The following is a 20,437-nucleotide window of genomic DNA, read 5'->3' on the forward strand; positions in this document are numbered from 1 at the left end:
AGTTGTTTTGAGGGGTGAAGAGGCAGCCACTAGTTTTCTGGTGCTTGGGGCTCTCTACCCAAGAGACAATATACTGACTCCTGATGTCCCTGGAGCTGAGTAATTTGAAGTATGGTGTTTCTCTCTAAGGGTCTGCCTGACAGGTTAGCCAGTATCCCCAGGAGAAAATAAGCTCATTGCTCAAAATAATAAGGTATTTATTTCAAAAGGAAACAACATATCTCAATTACAGATCCCAACATAAACAGAACAGAGAACCAAGGACTTTTGAATTATCCAATTAATATATTAAAGAGATATGAAAAGATATTAGCAATGAGAAATAAGAAAACATTTTTTAAAAACAAGAATTAAGTAATAATTAGGAAAAATAAAACACAATGCAATAGATGGGATAAATATGAAATGGATATAAAGAAAAAGGGATCAAACTGAAAGATCAGAATGAGGAAATCTCCCAATATGAAGTACGAAAAGACAAGAAAAAATTAAATATGAAAGAAAAGCTAAGAGATGTACAGTACTTAGATGTTCAGTACTCACATAATAGAAAAACAAGAAAGAAAGAAAAAGGTAAAGAGGTAATATTTAAAGGAAAAAAAAACAGAGATATTGAATGAGCATAGATTACTAAAGAGTGAAGAGAAGGAAACCCACACCTAGACACAATATAGAGAAATTTAAGAATATCAAATATAAAGAAAATGTTAATGCTTCCAGAGTATAGCAAACAAGTCAGTAAAGGGGACAAAATGGAATAATAAAAGATAATCCAAGAGAAGGCAGGAAAAGAAAAACAGAAGGTATATGAATAGATGAGGAAATAAAAAAACAAATACCAAGATGAAAGATTTAAACTCAGTGATATCAATAATCACAGTACATATACATATTTAAAACAACGCAGTTAAAAGGCAGAGGTCAGAATGGACAAAAACCAAAACCGCACTATATGTTATATACAAGAAACCCATTTTAAATAAAAACGTTTATACAAACATGTTTAAAGTCAAAGGTTTAAAAAATTATAGGACAGGAAAAAATATACTATGCTAACAGTAATAAAAAGAAAGCTGGAGTAGCTATTTTAATATCAACAAAGATTCCAGAGCCTCTTTATTCCCAGGGATAAAGAACTTTGTTTTATAATAAAAAGGTAATAAATCCTAAACATCTATGCACCTAATAACAAAACTCCAAAAATACATGAAGCATAAACTAACAAAACTGAAAAGGGAAAGGCAATAAAAGAGTCATTCATACTAGTATATAATGAGACTAGACGCCTGGTGCACAAAATTCATGCATGGGGTGGGGGGTGTACTGCAGCCCAGCCTGCACCCTCTCCAATCTGTGTCCCCTTGGCTAAAGTCCAACTGCCAGTTTAGGGGATCGGGCTTAAACTGGCAGGTAGACATCTGTCTAACAATCCTGGACCGCTGGCTCCTCATCACTCACCTGCCTGCCTTCCTGGTCACCCGTAACTGCCCCCCCCCCCCCCCTTGCTGGCCTGATCACCCTCACTGCCTATGCAGGCCACCCTGATCGCCCCTAGCTGCCCCCCCAGCCCCCCCACCAGCTTGGTTGCCACCAACTGCTCCCCCTGCTGGCCTGGTCGCCCCACACAGCCTGCTGTTCAGTCATCTGGTCATCCCTCCCTAATCCTCCTGCTGGGCTGGTCACCCCCAACTGCCTCCCCTGCAGGCCTGGTCACCCCATGCAGCCTACTTGTTCAGTCGTTTGGTCGTCCCTCATTAAATCCCTGCCAGCCTGGTCATAGGCAGCCATCTTGTGAAGGCATGAGGGTTAATTTGTATATTACCTCTTTTTTAAAAAAATATATTTTATTGATTTTTTTACAGAGAGGAAGGGAGAGGGATAGAGAGTTAGTAACATCGATGAGAAACACTGATAAGCTGCCTCATGCACACCGCCTACTGGGGATGTGACTGCAACCAAGGTACATGCCCCTGACTGGAATCGAAACTGGGACCCTTTAGTACGCAGGCCGACATTCTATCCACTGAGCCAAACCGGTTAGGGGAACATATTACCTCTTTATTATATAGGATTGGTATGAGTTTTGTTTTGATCAGTTCTGTTACATTATCAGCAGCAAAAGAGATAATAGAATAGTATTTTCAAAGTATTAAAGAATAAAGAACATTGAACTTGAACTTTATATCCAAACTGTAAGACAAAAATGATGCATGATGAAAATATTTTCTGATCCCTACATTGCTCAGAAGTTTTGCCACATAAAGACCAACACTGAAAACTATTACTAAATAAGAGGAGCAAAACTCTAAAAGATGCTTCAAGAAGTGTATAAACTAAAAGTAATCAAATCAAATATGATATAGTTTTTATTATCTATAAAATTATTTAATATTAAATAAAGAGAGAAAAATATACCTATAATAATAGGAAATGAAATTCTGCATAGACTCTTAATATCATAGATGTTGGAGTGAAGGTAAATCAAGGAATGTGTGAGCGTATAAGTTCTTATCTTTATTAAAGGAAAGATATAGTATAAACTTTTTAAAAGGAAGTATTAAAAAGAAACATGAAAGTGGGAAAAACTGAAGTAGGAAATTAAGATGGTAGAAACAATGCAAATATATTTATAGTTACAATAAATATGAACTAAATTCGCCTACTAAAAGGCACAAAGTTTGACAGATTAGAATTAGGCACATCTAAACATAAAGACATGTGAAAAATTAGGCTAGGCCTAATTTTATATTAAAATTTAAAGGATGGGGGGGGATCTTATCAGTCTAATACTTAGAAAACGTTGTATAGTTATATTAATACTAGAGGCTCAGTGCACAAACTTCATGCACAGGTAGGGTCCCTATGCCTGGCCAGCGATCAAAGCGAATCAGAGCCTTCTGGCTGCCGGCTGAGCCTTCCTTCTTTCCACACTGCCCTCTTGTGGTCAGCACACATATCGAGGGGTCCAACTCCTGGTCGGTCAAACTCCCGAGGGGACAATTTGCATATTAGCCTTTTATTATATAGGATCTGACAACATAGTTTTTTATTTTATTCTTTAATCCTCACCTGAGGACATGTTTATTTTTATTTATTTTTTCATGATTTCAAAGAGAGGAAAGGAGAGGAAGAGACAGAAACACCAATGATGAGACAGAATCATCCATCAGCTCCCTCCTGCATGCCACCAAAGGGGACCAGGCCACAATCTGGGAACGTGCACTGACTAGGAATCGAACTGTCATCTCCTGGTTCATAGATCAATACTCAACTACTGAGCCATACAGGCTCAAATAGGTACCCAATAAAATATCTGCAAATATATAAAACAAAAATTATATGAAAACATTTTAAAGTAGAGCCCAACGGGCGAAGCTTTGTGGTTGAGCATGAACCAAGAGGTCAAGGTTTGATTCCACTCAGGGCCCATACCCAGATTGCCAGTTAGAACTCCAGTGGGGGGAATAAGGGTTTCAGGAGGCAGATGATCAATGATTCTCTCTCATCTTTGGTTTTTCTTTCTCCCTCTTCCTCCCTCTGAAATCAATAAAATTATTTTTTTAATTTTTAAATAGAATGCATGAAAACATTGATAACTTCAATATTATAGTGGGAGATTACTGACATATTCCTATAAATTTTCGAGAAGCCATGAAAAGCTCATATATGTATGAGAGAGAGTGAGAGACAGAGATAGAGAAGAGAGATCTGCATCAAAAAACAGCAGAATATACATTTTCTACACATCTAAGACACTTATTAAAATTGATTAGGTACCATACCATAAAGAAAGCCTCAACAAATTTAAAGAAATAAGATCATTATAAACAAACAAACAAAAAAGAAATAAGATTATTATATATATATATTACTGGAGAAAGATATGGTATACAATATACCGCAAACAATTCCTACTTGTGTCCACCCCACATTTTTTTCTTCACAGAATGACTATTAACATACCCGGGGACTTTCCCTTTTAAAGAATTTATACTAACCTTCTAAACATTCATTCTTGCTTGTTTTGAGGCTTCTTTCTAAATTCAATGGCATTTACTCTACACAGGCTTTGGAAGCTTGCAAAGATGCTGGCTTGGTGAAATCCCTTGGTGTATCCCATTTTAACCGGAGACAGCTGGAACTAATACTGAACAAACCAAGACTCAAGTATAAGCCAGTCTGCAACCAGGTACAGTCTGACAAGAGGGTGGGATGTGACAAGGAATTTCAAGAGTTACTTAACATAAAGGACCATGGGTTAGGTGTCAGAAAATTTTGTGCTCACTCTACAAAAAGACCCTGGACAAGTTTTTAACTTCTCTCAACTTATGTCTCTTAAAAAATAACAAATAAAGATTTGAAAGTTTAAATCCAGACCAAAGTAACCCAAAAAAATTTTTGAAGAAATATAATGATGGGAACAAGACCTGCCCAATATTAAGACAGTTGGAATAGAAGAGATTAAAAATGGTAGCAGAGTAAGTGGATGCTATACAGACCCACTTCCAGGACCAAACTGGAATTGCAACTAAAATACAAAAAAAGCCATCCTGAGTAATAAACTGAACACTAGCTGGAGAGAACCCTGATAACCAAGCATGGAAAATGGAGACCTCAGAGAGGCTGGTAAGAAGGGTGGAGATGTGAAAGGGATGGACGGGTTCTAAGAGACAGCACATGAAGTTCTGGAGATATATCTCAGCTATGGGGGGTTCCAACTAAGAACTCTGGGGTTTAATCCCCAGGCTGGGCCCCCAGAAGGGAGCACCAGAACTAAAAAAGGTGCCCACATAACATCTGGCTGTGAAAAGCAGCAGAGTTGCTGTCTGCCAGCCAGAAATGGCTGGAAATGCAGGCACCCTCTTAAAGGGCCAATGCACAAAATTTAATGTGCAGCCACTCATGTTGGGCTCTCGTAGAGGTAAAGCAGAGTGGACTGGGGCTCTGTGAGCAGAAGCTAGATTTGGGGGCTCTGGATTAGCTCAGAAGGCAGACACCCTAACGCTAGCTGGTTTGGCGCAGTGGATAGAGCGTCAGCTTGTGGAATGAAGGGTCCCAGGTTCGATTTCAGTCAAGGGCACATGCCTGGGTTTTGGACTCAGTCCACAGTAGGGGGCATGCAGGAGGCAGCTGATCAATGATTCTCTCTCATCATTGATGTTTCTCTCTCTCTCTAACTCTTCCTCTCTGAAATCAACAAAAATACATTTTTAAAAAAGAGACAGAGAATAATAATCTATAGGAAGAAGCAATCGCTCCAATTGCCCAGTTGGTAAACCTCTCACCACACCTGTGTATGATTGCCTGAGGACTACTCAAGACTGAATCCAGTCAGACTCAGACAGAGATGGGTCTCTGGAGGCTTTGAGACTTTCCCTGATCTAATTAGTCAGAAACAGCATTTGACACTGTCCTTCACTAGAGATTGGGAATCATATCAAATCTACCTAATACATAGTCATAAACCCAAACAGGTAGCAATAATGAGAAGACAAAAAACAAACACCACATAAAAGAACAAGAGAATTTTCCAGAAGAAGAGATAAATGAAATGGAGACAAGAAATTTTTCTGATATAGAATTCAGAATAATGATGGTAAAGATGCTCAACACCATGAGAAAGATATAGTAACTATGGAAAAAGAATAGTTGGAAATAAAGAATGACCTAGTACTAATAAAGAACTCATTGGAAGGAATACACAGCAGATTAGGGGAAGCTGAGGATTAGGTTAGTGAATTAGAAGACAGGACAGAAAAAAATCACACAGAGAACAAAAAGAAAAAAACAATTGAAAAACAAGAAGACAGCTGAGCTGTGGGACAACATGAAATGGAAAAATATTCGCATAATAAGTGTACCGGAAGAGAAAGAAAGTGAGCAAGAGACAGAGAACATGTTTGAACAAATAATAGCATAATATTTCCCTCACCTGGTGATGGAAAAATTCACACAATTAGGAGGCAGAGAAAGTCCCAAGCAAGAAGAACCTAAAGAGCCCAACACCAGACACATCATAATTAAAATGTCAAAAATTAAACAAAAAAAAAGAGAATCTTAAAGGCAGCAAGAGAAAAGCAATTTCTTACCTACAAAGGAACTCCCATAGGCTGTCAGCTGATTTATCATCAGAAACTCAACCAGTAACAAGGAACTGGGATGAAGTACTCAAGGTAATGAAAAGCAAGGATCTGAAACCAAGATGACTATATTCAGCAAGGCTATCATTCAAAAATAGATGGTGAAATAAAGAGCTTCCCAGATATAAAAAAAAAAAAAATTTAAAAAAGCTAAAGGAGTTTATCACCACCAACCAGCATTGCAAGAAATGCTAAAGGGACTGCTGAAATGAGAAGAAGAAATAGAGAGAGAAATCTAGGCAAACAGAATACAAATAGCAGTAAAAATTATTGATCAGTAATAACCTTAAATAAAAATGAATTAAATACTAAGGCTCAACAGGAAAATGGGCAAAAGTAATAAATAGAAATTTGCAAAAGACAATTTGCAAGATTGGTAAACATATGAAAATGTGTAATTGTGCTAGTAATTACAGAAATGGTGTGGGGAAATGCCTAGTTAGGTGGAAACAATACAGATCTTTGCCTCATACCATACTCCAAAATTAATGTCCCTATGATTTAGAGTTATAGAGAAAGACAAAGTCATTGTAAATACTACACAAGAATTTCAGTTTTCTGAAGCTATGGACAGAAAAGTAAGCCATGGAAAAAATATAATGAAGATGTTAAATTTAATAGTATAAAAATGTTAAATGGAAAAATATCAGAAGCAAGGAGCAAGTAAATATAGATAATTGTATTTTTAAATATAATAGAAAAGAGGTTGATATCCTTGTGAATTAAAAGTCTGATAAAAATCAATGAAAAAATAGAATACTAAGAATCAACAGGAAAATGGGCAAAAGTAATGAATAGAAATTTGCAAAAAACAATTTGCAAGATTGTTAAACATATGAAAATGTGTAATTGTGCTAGTAATAACAGAAATGTAAATTTAAGTGTGATGACATGCTCCCCCTCCTGAGAGCATGCCAGCACCCTTCCCTTCCCCTTCTTCTTCCCTCTCAGGCATGCATCTCCTAAACTCTAGGGAATGCCAGGAGACCTGGAATCAGGGAAGCAATGGCCAGAGGCAGCTCAACCTGGGCTAACCCCCTGAAACTGTCTCCAAAGCCCCCTTTTCTCTGATTTGGCTCACTGAGAAATTAGTGTTTTTAGTAACTTAAAAAGTCTGGCATGAGTCCATGACAGAAAGAATGAATTATTACCTATATCATGACTATAGCCCACAGCTAAAATGGAAGAGTGGCTATTTTACAAGTACCACTTCCAAACTGACACCTAAGCTAACACTATACAATATGCTCTCAGGTATACAGAGTAGCAACCTTTGACTTCCTAGCTGACATCCATCCATCCCTATATTCCTCCTTTTCCCTCACCAGCACATCTCCTTCCTACACCCCCAAGAACAATATTCTGTCATTTAAATGTTGAAATGACAATAGGTTTCTTACAAATCTACTTATATAAAAACCATGGGTGGTGTTCATTATGACCAGGGTCTGGCGACCAAAGAGAAGGAAGTCAGTCCTGCAGGGGTTGTCCTGGCAACGGCTGTGCCCTCCCTGAGCTGTTTCCCGGGAGCTGTTTCGGGCAAGGTCGGGGTTTGAGGCAGGAACCCGCCCTGGGAGCGTGGTTCCCTGGGAGTGTGCCGAACCAGCACGGCCAGGGCTGAACCTGAGTGGGGGCAGCTGAAAGTCTTAGAAAAGACAGAGAAGAGAATGAAAGCCGGGACTCGGTGGGACACTGTTTCTCTGAGAGACAGCGATAACATCCACAGCCATGCCTTTATTTTATAACAGAAGCTATGAGGCAAAGTAAGGGCGTGACCAAGTTGTTTACAACATTCTCCTGGGTTTCAGTCCTACTCAACTACATGCACCTGAACTCTATCAAGCCTACATCACTCAGGCACATGGGGCCACGTGTTTGGACCATAGATTAAAGCTTACAACTATAGCTGTTGGCTATAATTGTGCTGGGATGGCCCTGCCCTCCAAGCTGGAACTTGCACGTGGCAATGCGAGGACTGTGCCCTCTCCTCCGTCCAAGGCTTGAACCTGTCCAAAACACTGTAGCGGCTCCCCACAATAAAGTTTTAATTCGGTTTCTTTGTTACTGATGTTGTGGCCCCACCCCATAACAAAGAAACAATTTCTGGAGGATGAGGCCCAGGAATCAGGATTTTAAAAAGATTCCCAGGTGATTTTAATGTGCAGCGAAGAATTGAAAGTGGGTGCAATCATCATGCTATTGGGAAATCTCAAAAGTAAATGGGATCTTTGTAATGGTATCAGATTTATTATCAATAGATTACAACCTAACATTATCGAAACTGAAGTATTAACAGGATCTGCAGAGGGAGAGGCTGTTCTGATTCCTAGAATTAATTTGTCCCCATCTGACACTGGTCTCCCATTTAAATTGATTCAATGACGGTTTCCCATGATGCCAGCATTTGTGATGACTATTAATAGATCACAAGAACAAATTCCAGACAAAGTAGGCATATTACTACCTGAACCCGTTTTTGCACATGGTCAGTTATATGTCACTTTCTCTCGAGTTTGAAGAGCATGTGATGTTACAGTTAAAGTTCTAAGTACTTATCACAAGCGAAATTAGTCCAGCACTCAGAAAGTGTTGTCACTCTTAATGTGGTGTACAGGGAGATATTAGAATAAGTTTAATCACTTTATCAGTCATTGTTTGCATCACTGTTGTTTTTATATCATGTTTCTGTTGTTTTCATATCATGTTTTTGCTGTTTTCATATCATGTTTTCATCGTTTTTATACCATGCCTCTGTTGTTCTTATATCCTTCTGTTACTGTTTATTTATTAATAAATTTATATATTATTTTCATATACATTTTACTAATTTCCTTTCATCTCTCACATTTCTATTATAGAGAAAGGGCTAATAGCAATATTAAAATATCTCTGCTAATTAATTCCCTTTTTTAAAAAAAATATTTTATTGATTTTTTACAGAGAGGAAGGGAGAGGGATAGAGAATTAGAAACATCGATGAGAGAGAAACATCGATCAGCTGCCTCCTGCACACTCCCTACTGGGGATGTGCCCACAACCAAGGTACATGCTCTTGACCAGAATTGAACCTGGGACCTTTGAGTCCGCAGGCCGATGCTCTATCCACTGAGCCAAACCAGTTAGGGCAATTAATTCCCTTTTAATGTGCATGAATTTCATGCACCGGGCTACTAGTATATAGAGAAAGATGGTAACTTTTTATCTCAGAATGAAAAAGAGAGCAAAAATTTGACAGTGTGTCACCTCATGCGAATGAGTAAATATCCTAATCTGTTGGCACAAGAATGTTGATCAGCTACACAAATATATCTGACCAAGGAGGCAAGACCTTTTGGAAGATCACAGCTTGAGCCTATTCATGTGTTGTGTGGTGTCTGAAAGCAAAGCACAGCAATACTGTAGAGATGGCTTACCAATACTGCAGCCCTTCAGAAGCCCCAACTTCAACAGTTTGCAGCATCCACAGTGATACTCCCAAAGATTTTGCCTCTGTCCTCTCTGTATAATATTTACTGTTTTCAATGTTGAATGTAAAAAAATAAATAGAACTCTCATCCAAGAAAATAAAATTTATCTTTAAATTTAGTTTCATACATGTTCTTCCTCTTGTGAAAATATTCTCAGATGTTTGATAGCTAGAGCAGAGGGCTTCAGTAACATGTTGCTTCTACTTACTAAGACTAATCTGAACATTGAGACTCTTTGTTATAGAAATTGTATTTTCTAGGATGTTTATTATAAATAACTGATTCTGTTCATTTCAAGTTTGAAACTATGATAGGGACACAAAATTGAATTCCACCCCCCAATTATTTTATAATTAATTCACAGATGGTGCCCTTACTAACCTTGCCATAATTAACTTCGCCAGTATATAAACAATGTAAGTTTCCTTGTTAGGAAAAATATTTAGAATTTGTCTCACTATCCATAATACTTTAAAAAGAAGTTTATTTAAAAGATTTTTTAAAACTATATAAAATTGCATTCACCTACAAGGCCTTAATTTTGTGCTCTGCTCTTCAATGCAACCACATAGGTGGAATGCCATCCATATTTCACTCAGACAAAACTCCTGGAATTTTGCCAACAACATGACATTCTCATAGTTGCATTTATTCCTTTGGGGATCTCTAATAATCGAGACTGGTAAGTAATACTATATGTCTCTTCAGGAAGTGTTTCCTTTGATGTAGAGTATGAGGCTAATGTGAATTATTTTATTTATTTAAATGATTCTATTGGGCTGTGTAATCTTAAGAAACTTACTTAAACTCTTCAGGTCATTCTCCATATATCCAAACTGAGCTAATAAAACTTCCTCACTGAGATGTTATAGGAATTGATTATGCTACATGTATAAAATTACCTAACAGTGCCTAAAATACAGAGGTGATCCATAAATGCTAGTTTAGTTGTTATTTGATAGAGTCTCTATGGCCTAAATTCTGAAATTTTAGAATTTTTTATCTCTGTAATCATTGGCAACACTTCTATATGATGTGTTTCATAGACCAAAGTAGAAATTTTTCTACTCTATTATGATTCCAAGAGTTGTATTTCTACTTATTCCACTTCAAGCTACCGGCCTTCTCACATATGTCTTCTTTCAGCCCAGCCCTCTCTGTAAGATACATCAAAACATATGTACTTTCTCAAAAAGGCAGCAATATAAATTTGCCTCTCTTGATCTTCCCACACAAAGAACAACTCTTCATTGAGGACTCAGCAATCACAGAAATTGCTTACAGGTGACCTGAAATGTCCTGGTAGGTTACCAGGTGAATGGGAAGACAGAGAAGGAGGATTGATTAACCACTGCTTCTCATTGATCTAGCTAAATAACATGCATGTTTTTATTTTTTTAAGGTTGACTACATACTTTGAACCTTTGTTAGAGGATGAACTTCTAAACTCATTGGGGAAAAAGTACAATAAGACTGCAGCTCAAGTTGCTTTGCGTTTCAACATCCAGCGAGGGATAGTTGTCATTCCTAAAAGCTTTGAGCCTACATTGATCAAACAAAACTTTCAGGTAAGAGAACTGCTTCTGAAAATGTGAAAAGTAGGATTTTTTTATTCAAATAATTTTGTTTAGACTAAAAAGAAACTTGTAACGCCTTCATATTTTATTTTATACCAGCTCCCTGACCCACTCTGCAAATATCTGCATTTAATTTTAGCTGAATTTGAAACTATTGCTAGCACTTTGGGGATTGCTTTGCTGATTGTACATTACAGGCATACTTCAGAAATATTACAGGCTCCATTCTAGACCACCATAATAAAGCGTGAAATGCAATAAACTACCACAAATTTTTTGCTTTCCCAGTACATATAAAAGTTATGTTTCACTATACTATTAAGTAGTATTATGTCTATTTGGGTACATACTTTAATTTAAAAATACTTTATTGCTAAAAATTATTAACCAGCATTCAAGACTTCAGTGAATCGCAGTTTTTTTGCTGGTGAAGGGTCTTGCCTTAATGTTGATGGGCTAAAATTCTAAAAATATTAGAATGGTGCTTGCTGAAGGGTGGGGTGGCTCTGGCAATTTCTTTAAATAAAAAAATAGTATTTCCCATTTTGATTAACTCTTCCTTTCATAAACAATTTTTCTGTCATCTGTGATGCTGTTTAATAGCATTTTTACCCACCGACCTTCTTTCAAAATTGAAGTTAATCCTCTCAGGTCCTGCTTAATGGACTAACTTTATGTAATAATCTTCTGTTGTCATTTCAACAATACTGACAGCATATTCACCAGAAGTAAGTTTCATCTCAAGAAACCACTTTCTTTGCTCACCCATAAAAAGCAACTCCATGTTCATTCAAGTTTTATCATAAGATTGCAGCAATTCAGTCACATCTTCAGGCTCCACTTCTGATTCTAGTTCTCTTGCTATTTCCACCACATTTGTGATTACTTCCTCCACTGAAGTTATCAGTGAGGGTTGGAATGAACTTCTTGCAAACTCCTGTAATGTTAATATTTCTACCTCTTCTCATGAATCAGGAATGTTCTTAAAGGCATCTACAATGTGAATCCTTTCCAGGTTTTCAATTTACTTTGTCCAGATCCCTCAGAAGAATCCCTACCTATAGCAGTTATAGCCTTATGAAACATATCCTATCTAATAAAAGACAAAAAGGGTAATTAACCGTACCTCCACTATGCTTCCCATGGGCTAATTAGGGCAATATGCAAATTAACTGCCAACAAAGATGGCGGTTAATTTGCATACATAGGCACAATGATGGGAGGCGAAAGGGGAAGGACAGAAAAACAGTGATAGGAAACCCAGGCAGCAGGCAAGAGCCACAGGGGTCTGCCTCGCCTGCGGTCCCGTGATCACATGGCGATCAGAGGGAGAGAGAGCCAGGGCGCAAGCCGGGCGGAATGGTGGTTGACATGGCGATCGGAGGGAGAGAGAGCCGCATCTGGATCAGAGAGGCGGGGCGTAGGCGAGGCAGCACCCCGGCACCCCAGCACCTGACATGCAAAGGTTGGGGATAAAATGACTTTTCCCAATCACATCTGCAAATATCCTTGGGAAGTCATCACTGAAGAGTTCACAATAAGTCTCTTACTTGGCAAGGAAGAAAACAGTTGGCAATGGAAACAATCCCTGACATCAAAGTTAAGGTCCCTCCGAGTAAAAATGAATATTTCCAAAGTAAAAGAGGGAGCAGGCAAAAATAATAGGTTCTCATGACTTCCACTGAAGTTTGAGCATATGACAGAGTCAAAATGAACATACAAATTAAAACAGACAGTGGACATTCAAGTGACCCAAATCAACGGTCACTGTTTGTCCCAATAGCAGCAATGCTTCTGTGATAATATAGTTTAACAAACATACAAAACAAGTCACATGATAAGAGAGGTTCGGCTTCTAAAGTAAATTGAATATGTTCTTAAAAATTCTCATGTCCTCCCCCCTGACTATAATTCTTAATTTCCCAATCAGAAAATTACCCCAGGTGATCCAGTAACATGTAGAACTCCAGTAACCTACCTTATTTAAAAAAACAAACATCCCAACCATTTTTAAAATATTTAAATTGATATTTTAGGGTTAAAATTATAGAAGATATTTAGATCCAAATATATTTTCTGAATAGAAAACATTTCAGTTTTTGATTTAAAAAAAATAAACATAAAAAAATATGTAAGTGACACATTTTCAAAGGAACTCTGAATTAGTACCTTTCCCTCTGACTTTCTTCTAATTAGGGAATCTATGGAGTTCCCTATACTGCACAAGTTTTAATGAAAGAAAATAAGACTTTCTAAGAGCATCAAATACATGTTTTCTTATTTACAAACATTTTTACTCTTCTCTCCCTCTCTCTCTCTCTCTCTCTCTCTCTCTCTCTCTCAAATATATTCTTACCGATTCAGAGAGGAAGGGAGAAGGAGAGAGATAGAAACATCAATGATGAGAGAGAATCATTGATTGGCTGCCTCCTACACGCCCTGTACTGGGGATCAAGCCCACAACCCAGGCATGTGGCCTGACCTGGAATCAAACTGTGACTTCCTGGTTCATAGGTCGATGCTAAACCACCCAGTCACACCAGCCCGGCTCAATTCTTATTTATAAATTCATTCCAAGGACATATACAGCTTGAAAAGCTTTGGACGTAGTTTCAAAAAAAACTACCTTTTAAGTAACAAGAAAACAGTTAGGGAAGAAAGTTTAAATTAAAAGGAAAAAATTGTTTTAATTTATTCAAGAGTGGGAACATCCTCCATGAAAATGTGTACCTTGACTGTGGATGGCTAGGTGGCCTTATCACACCTTAGGTATTCAAATGCTTTTTACAATGAAAAGAAAAAGAGTTTCATCTCATTTATCTCCCAGGGTAGATGTCTGTCAACAGAAGGTGGACATCAAAAAAAGGAGGGGCTTGCACAATCAATCCAGAAAGTCAGCAATCTATGAATAATCCAGAACTGAGTATTTATCTCCTCTGCCACACACCCTCCCTCCCAGCCAGTGAGCAAGATAATTACTCTCAAGTCAAGCTAAGTGCCCCCCAGTCACAGTGGCCCAATGCTGACATACAAAGCATACAAATAATTCTCACTCTGGCATAAAAGTGACAACTTTCTTGGAAGAAAAGCAGATACTGTAAATTTCTCAAAGTCTTCCTGAAACATTTTTTAAAGTAATTTTTACTTCTTTAGAAAAAATGCATACATGGCAAATCATCTGTAATAAAAGGCCCATTCTATAAAATTTGACCTGGTCCTACTCATAGCTGAAATCATAACCATATTTACAGACAAATATATCTATACTAATAAAAGAGTAATATGCTAATTAGACTGGGAGACCTTCCAGGAAACCTTCCAGATGTTCTTCTGGACAAAGCCATGGTGGCAGGGCCGAGGGAGAGGCGGTTAGAGTCCAAGAGGGAAGGGCAGTTGTGGGTTATCAGGCTGGTGGGGAACGGGGCCAGGCCATCAGTGGGGGTCAGTTGGAGGTGATCAGGACAGCGGGGGCGGGGGGGGGGGAGCAGTTTGGAGTGAGCAGGGCAGCAGGGGAAGAGTTAGGTATTAGCAGGCCATTGGCGAGAGAAGGTAGGGGCGAGTAAGCCAGCTCGGGGGGGGGGGGGGGGGGGCAGTTTGAGGTGATCAGGCTGGCGAGGAAGGTGCATTTGGGGACAAGCAGGCTGGCAGTGGGGTGGGGGGTGGCAGTTGGGGGTGAGAAGGCCGGCAGGCAGAGTGGTTCCAGGCAATCAGGCAGGCAGGCAGGCAGGTGAGCAGTTAAAAGCCACCAGTCCCGGAATGCAAGAGGGATGTCCGACTGCTGGTTTAGGCATGATCCCTGTAAACTAGCAGTAGGACATCCTTCGAGGGGTCCCAAATTGCAGAGGGTGCAGGCCAGGCTGAGGAACACACCCTCCCCCATGCACAAATTTCGTGCACTGGGCCACTAGTTTCTTAAATAATAAGACTTGAAAGTCAAAATTACTCCTGGACCCATAAGCTGCAGAATGGATGTTGTGTTAGCAGGCCTGAAAACATTAATCTCATTGTACATCTCCATCAGAGTTCTTGAGTGACTGGGTACATTGTCATATTTTGAAATAAATTCATTGATTTTCTGAACAGTTGATGTCAACAGTGGGCTCAAAACATTCAGCAAATCATGTTATCATCCCAGCTTTGTTTTTCCAGAATAGATTTAGCATAATACTTAAAATTCTAGTTTTTCAAAACGGTAAATGACCGTTTGCTTCAACTTAAGGTCACCAGCTGCATTAATCCTTAAGTAGACAGTCATCCCTATTCCAATGCTGGAGTTGAGGTCATGTGACAAACAGCCCTACTAGATGGTGGAAGGGAAGTTCATAAAAGGAAAAAGTGGGATTCTGTGATTAGCCAAGAGAAGAAAGAATACTGGACAGTAATATCAACTACCGACAGTATTTTAACACTTTCCCAAATAACTCACAGTAAAAGTCATAGACACTGTTTTTAGCCATCTTAAAAGAGAGAGCCACTGCATGACTAATGTGTAGGCTCATCAAAAATATTTTTAAAAAACAACTACAAATTATGCCCTGGCTGGTTTGGCTCAATGGATTGAGCATCAGCCTGGGGATGGAAGGGTCCCAGGTTTGATTCTGGTCAAGAGCTTGATTCCTGGCTCTGGTCAGGGGCTCATGTGAAGGCAACCAATTGATGTGTCTCTCTCACATCAATGTTTCTCTCTTTCTCTCCCCTTCCTTTCCACGCTCTCTAAAAATCAATGGAAAAATATCCTCAGATGAGGATTAACAGAAAACAACAACAAAAACTACAAATTTGGAGGTATCTGAAACAAAAGTGTTCATGGATTCAAAACTTTACTGTTCAGCACCGCCAGTGTGGCTCAGGGATTAAGCATCAACCTATGAACCAGAAGGTCACAATTTGATTCCAGTCAGGGCACATGCCTGTGTAGCGGGCTCAATCACCACTGCAGAGCATGCAGGAGGCAGCCAATCAATGAGTCTCTTTCATCATTGATATTTCTCTACTTCCCCCTCCCTTCCTCTTTGAAATCAATAGAAATATTTTTTAAATAATGAGAGAAGTGATTAAAAGGACAAAACAAACGTTTTTTGAAAGTACAAAAGAAAATTTAGAGATAAGGGAATATTTTTTTAGTGTACACAGACTCAAGTCCAGAATCAAAAGTTCAGCATCTTATCCAGAAATAATAAGAATTCTTCAGATGTTGTGAACATACATTGTTTCACAGCATTTAAAATTTCTTGTAAGATGTCCCTAGCAGAATTATCTTAAGACAAAGTGCAGAAGAGAATTCCTGTTCCACTGCCATTAGGTGGACCCCCAGCACTAGACCAACTCCTCTTAGACATTTTCAGAGATGTTCAAAAATCTTAGAAAGTTTCCAATTGCTGATACCACTCCATAATCCCAACCTTGACCCATTTTCTATCTTTTTAAATGTCTGTCTTTTATTTCTGTTATTTCAGATCTTTGACTTTTCTCTCACTACGGAAGAAATGAAGACCATCGAAACCTTGAATAGAGATCTCCGCTTAATGGGTCTGGACGAGTGAGTTCTGGGGGATCCTTAGTCAGGTACCACCCAGCGGTGTTAGATTGAAAAGCATCACCAAGTGGGCTCTTATGAACCTGGACCAATGTCCCCAAAAAGCACAAGGCTAAAGGCCACTGGCAGTATATTCTGAATATGAAATTGGTCTGGGTAAATTACATTCATTCTAGGAACTCCCTGTAAATCTACATTTTTATTTAAAAGAGGATTTCTGGCATTTATATCACATCCTATTACAGGTTAAGTCATGGCATGCTAAAGACCTTAAGAAGAATTTAGTCATAGTGTATAAATAATACAATTCAAATTAATACAATCACACCACAAGTATTCAAACACCATATGTATCTTCCTAAAAATCAAAGTGATGCGCAAATCAATAAAAAATACTTCCTGAGACAGATACATGGGAGTGTAGTAGAAAGAGCATCAAGTTGAGAGCCAAGAAACTAGTTTTATTTTATTTATTATTGACACTATTACAGATGTACCCATTCCCCCCTTTACCCACCCCCCACCCAGCTCAGACCACCTCCCCTCCTCCCTCTGGCCATCACCATACTGTTGTCTGTAACTATGGGCTATGTATATATGTTCTTTGACTAATCAAGAAATTATTTTTAGATGAATGCTCACCGATAAGTTTTGAAACTTCTAGCTCCACCATTCTAGCTCCATCCATCTACAAGTAAAATTCCTAACACTTCTTCAAATGTTGCCAGATTCGGTTATTTAATGACATAGCCCTTTATTCTCTAACTAGAGGCCCTGTGCACAAAAATTTGTGCACTCGGGCGGGAGGTCCCTCAGCCCGGCCTGTGCCCTCTCGCAGTCTGGGACCCCTCGGGGGATGACCACCTGCTAGCTTTGGCCTGCTCCCACCGGGATTGGGCCAAAGCTGGCAATCAGACATCCCTCTGGCAGCCCGGCAGCCCTCGGGAGATGTCCCCTTGCCAGCAGGGAGAAAACCTAAGCTGCAGTCGGACATCCTTAGCGCTGCTGAGGAGGCAGGAGAGGCTCCCACCACCACCGCTGTACTGGCAGCCATTAGCCTGGCTTGTGGCTGAGCAGAGCTCCCCCATGTGGGAGCTCACTGACCACCAGAGGGCAGTTCCTGCATTGAGCATCTGCCCCTTGGTGGTCAGTGTGTGTCATAGTGACCAGTCATTCCCAGTCTTTCTGCTGTTTGGGTCAGTTTGCATATTACCCTTTTACTATGTAGGATACAGGCCTGGTGCACAGGTGGGGGCTGGCTGGTTTGCCCTGAAGGGTGTCCCGAATCAGGGTGGGGGTCCCACTTGGGTGCCTGGCCAGCCTGGGTGAGGGGCTGATGGCTATTTGCAGCTGGTCACACCCTCTTCAGGGTGGGGGTCACCACTGGGGTGCCTGGCCAGCCTGAGTGAGGGGCTGATGGCTGATTGCAGCTGGTCACACCACCTTTAGGGTGTGGGTCTCCACTGGGGTGCCTGTCCAGCCTGGATGAGGGGCTGATGGCTGTTTTCAGGCTGCCCGCACCCCCTTCAGAATGGGAGTCCTCACTGGGGTGCTTATCCAGCCTGTATGAGGAGCTGATGGCTGTTTTCAGGCTGGCCACACCCCCTTTAGGGTGGGTGTCCCCACGGGGGTGCCTGGCCACTCTGGATAGGGGCTGAGGGTTTTCAGGCTGGCCAAGCCCACGAGCGACTTAAGCTCCCAGCCTCTCCTTTTTTTCTTTTTTTTTATTCTGGGATTTATTTACCTTCTATAATTGAAACTTGGTTTCTGCTCCATCTCCGAGGCCACGGCCTGCTGAAAGCAGGTATCTGGGGTTTGTTTAGCTTATATAATTGCAACTTTGTTGCTTTTGGAGCACAGAGCCTGGCCGCAGCAGGCGGGGAAACTTGGCTTCCTCCATCACTGGAGCAAGCAAGCCTCCTGTTCACTTCAGCTGCGTGGCTGCCGGCCACCATGTTTGTTGGTGGTTAATTTGCATATCTTCCTGATTAGCCAATGGGAAGTGTAGTGGAGGTATGATTAATTTCAATCTTTGTTTATTATTAGATAGGATATTATCGGTCCTTGAAAATAAAAAGTGAATACACACACATGGTATGTATATACATACACATGATTTTTTCTTCTTAATATTCTTTATTAATATTTCCAGTTCTTCAGATCACCTGAATAGTCATCTTCTCTTTAAAATCTTCTCTTTAAGTGAGCAATATAAATGCTCATAAAAATAATTCATATACTTTGGATACTTTGGACCCCAAGTATTTCAAGAGTCAAAAACTACTGTGCCTTAATATCAAATTTCTGAATCCATTTCTGAATGAATAAAATAGCTTCCTATGGAGTATTTTCCAGAGAAAAATATTTTGACATCTAACTGCAAGAATGAAGGAATAAACAAACTCAGAAATAAAAAAACATGTAGGCTAATTAATAGCTTTTGAAAATAAATGTTTTATATTGAATAAATATTAAATTAGGAATATATAGTAGGATGTAGTCAGTCCACCAATGTACTGATTATTTTTATAGACAATTAGTTGGTAATGTTACTTATTTTAACATTTGAAATGTTTAATACCTAATTCTAGAAACACTGAAAAAATAAGTCATCATACAAGGAATAGAAAAATCTCAAGGAGAAACAAATATTAGGCCCAATGGGTCAAAAAAATGCATTATTTAGGCATGTTGGGCCATGAGTCTTTTTTGTTTTTCATCCAGTTTATTCTTGACTGGATTTCACAGCCTTTTTCTGTAATTTAATCTGTACTTTATTTCAATTTATATTTAAATTTTTAAATTAAATCTTTATTATTGAAATTATTACATATGTCCCCTTTCTCCCCCATTAATCGCTTCTAGCCTGCCCTGGCCCCTGCCCCAGGCCTTCATGACCCTATTGTCTGTGTCCATGTGTATTTTAATTGAAAGCTCATAGTACTTGTATGAGTACTATGCTATTGCTATTTAAGAGACAGGTTCAACATCATCACTGTCATCACTAGAGCAGAAACTTCCTTTGCTGGTCATTACCTTCTAGATCTCAAACTATCAACTCTCAGGAGGCCTAGTGAGAAGGGGGAGGAAGCACTGTACTGAGAAGAGGGTGACCTTGCTTGGTGACAGAGCTGTGAAGAGAAGTGCCTATGAGGTTCCGCTATCAGGACTGCTGAAGGGAGCGAGGAGTTGGAAAGAGGCAGGCTTCACTCACCTCCTGTGTTTTTGTTCTGAGCAAAATGTTGGTGTAGAGGCAACCAGCCCCCTCCATGCCCAAACACACACACTGAAACCTCCAGGGCTTTAGTAAAAGTGCTGGCTTGATGAAAACTGGGAGGAGATGGGTAAGAAACCTAAGGAATGATTAACAGAGAGAGGGAGTGGTCGCTGAAATCCTCAGAAGATGCTAGTAACACATACAGCTGTGCGACTTTGGAATGAAAGTTTTTCCCTTGTTTTGGCAGTTGGTCTGGTCATCCTGAATATCCATTCCATGATGAATACTGACTTGAGAGACCTCCTGCACTTATTTTTCCCTGCGTGTGTACCATCACCTTTGGCTGGGTGATTCCCCCACACGTGGAAGTGAAAAGGGATTTACTACCCTCAGATGAAGTGGCGATGGGCTTAACTTCTGTATAAGAGAAGTGACTTTGACTTAGCTATGTTGAAGAAAAAAAAATGTTTAAATCTGTTGAAATAATAGTTGGGAATTAA

General features: G+C 39.5%; 1 protein-coding gene across 2 annotated transcripts in view; it reads left to right on the forward strand.

Moving 5' to 3' along the window:
• LOC139016881 (aldo-keto reductase family 1 member D1-like) overlaps positions 1-20,227 on the forward strand; it is a 45,842-nt gene extending 25,615 nt beyond the window's left edge. The window contains exons 5-9 of one of the 2 annotated variants that reach the window (XM_070425056.1): positions 4,067-4,189; positions 10,180-10,289; positions 11,010-11,175; positions 16,641-16,723; positions 20,185-20,227. In XM_070425056.1, coding sequence (XP_070281157.1) covers positions 4,067-4,189; positions 10,180-10,289; positions 11,010-11,175; positions 16,641-16,723; positions 20,185-20,227 — 525 coding nt within the window. The remainder of the gene's footprint in view (positions 1-4,066; positions 4,190-10,179; positions 10,290-11,009; positions 11,176-16,640; positions 16,724-20,184) is intronic. The other variant, XM_070425058.1, reaches the window with a different exon arrangement.
• Positions 20,228-20,437: the final 210 nt, after the last annotated feature.

The sequence above is a fragment of the Myotis yumanensis genome, unplaced genomic scaffold, assembly GCF_028538775.1.
Source record: "Myotis yumanensis isolate MYYU_CA2020_CCGP unplaced genomic scaffold, mMyoYum1.0.hap1 SCAF_9, whole genome shotgun sequence".
Taxonomy (NCBI): domain Eukaryota; kingdom Metazoa; phylum Chordata; class Mammalia; order Chiroptera; family Vespertilionidae; genus Myotis; species Myotis yumanensis.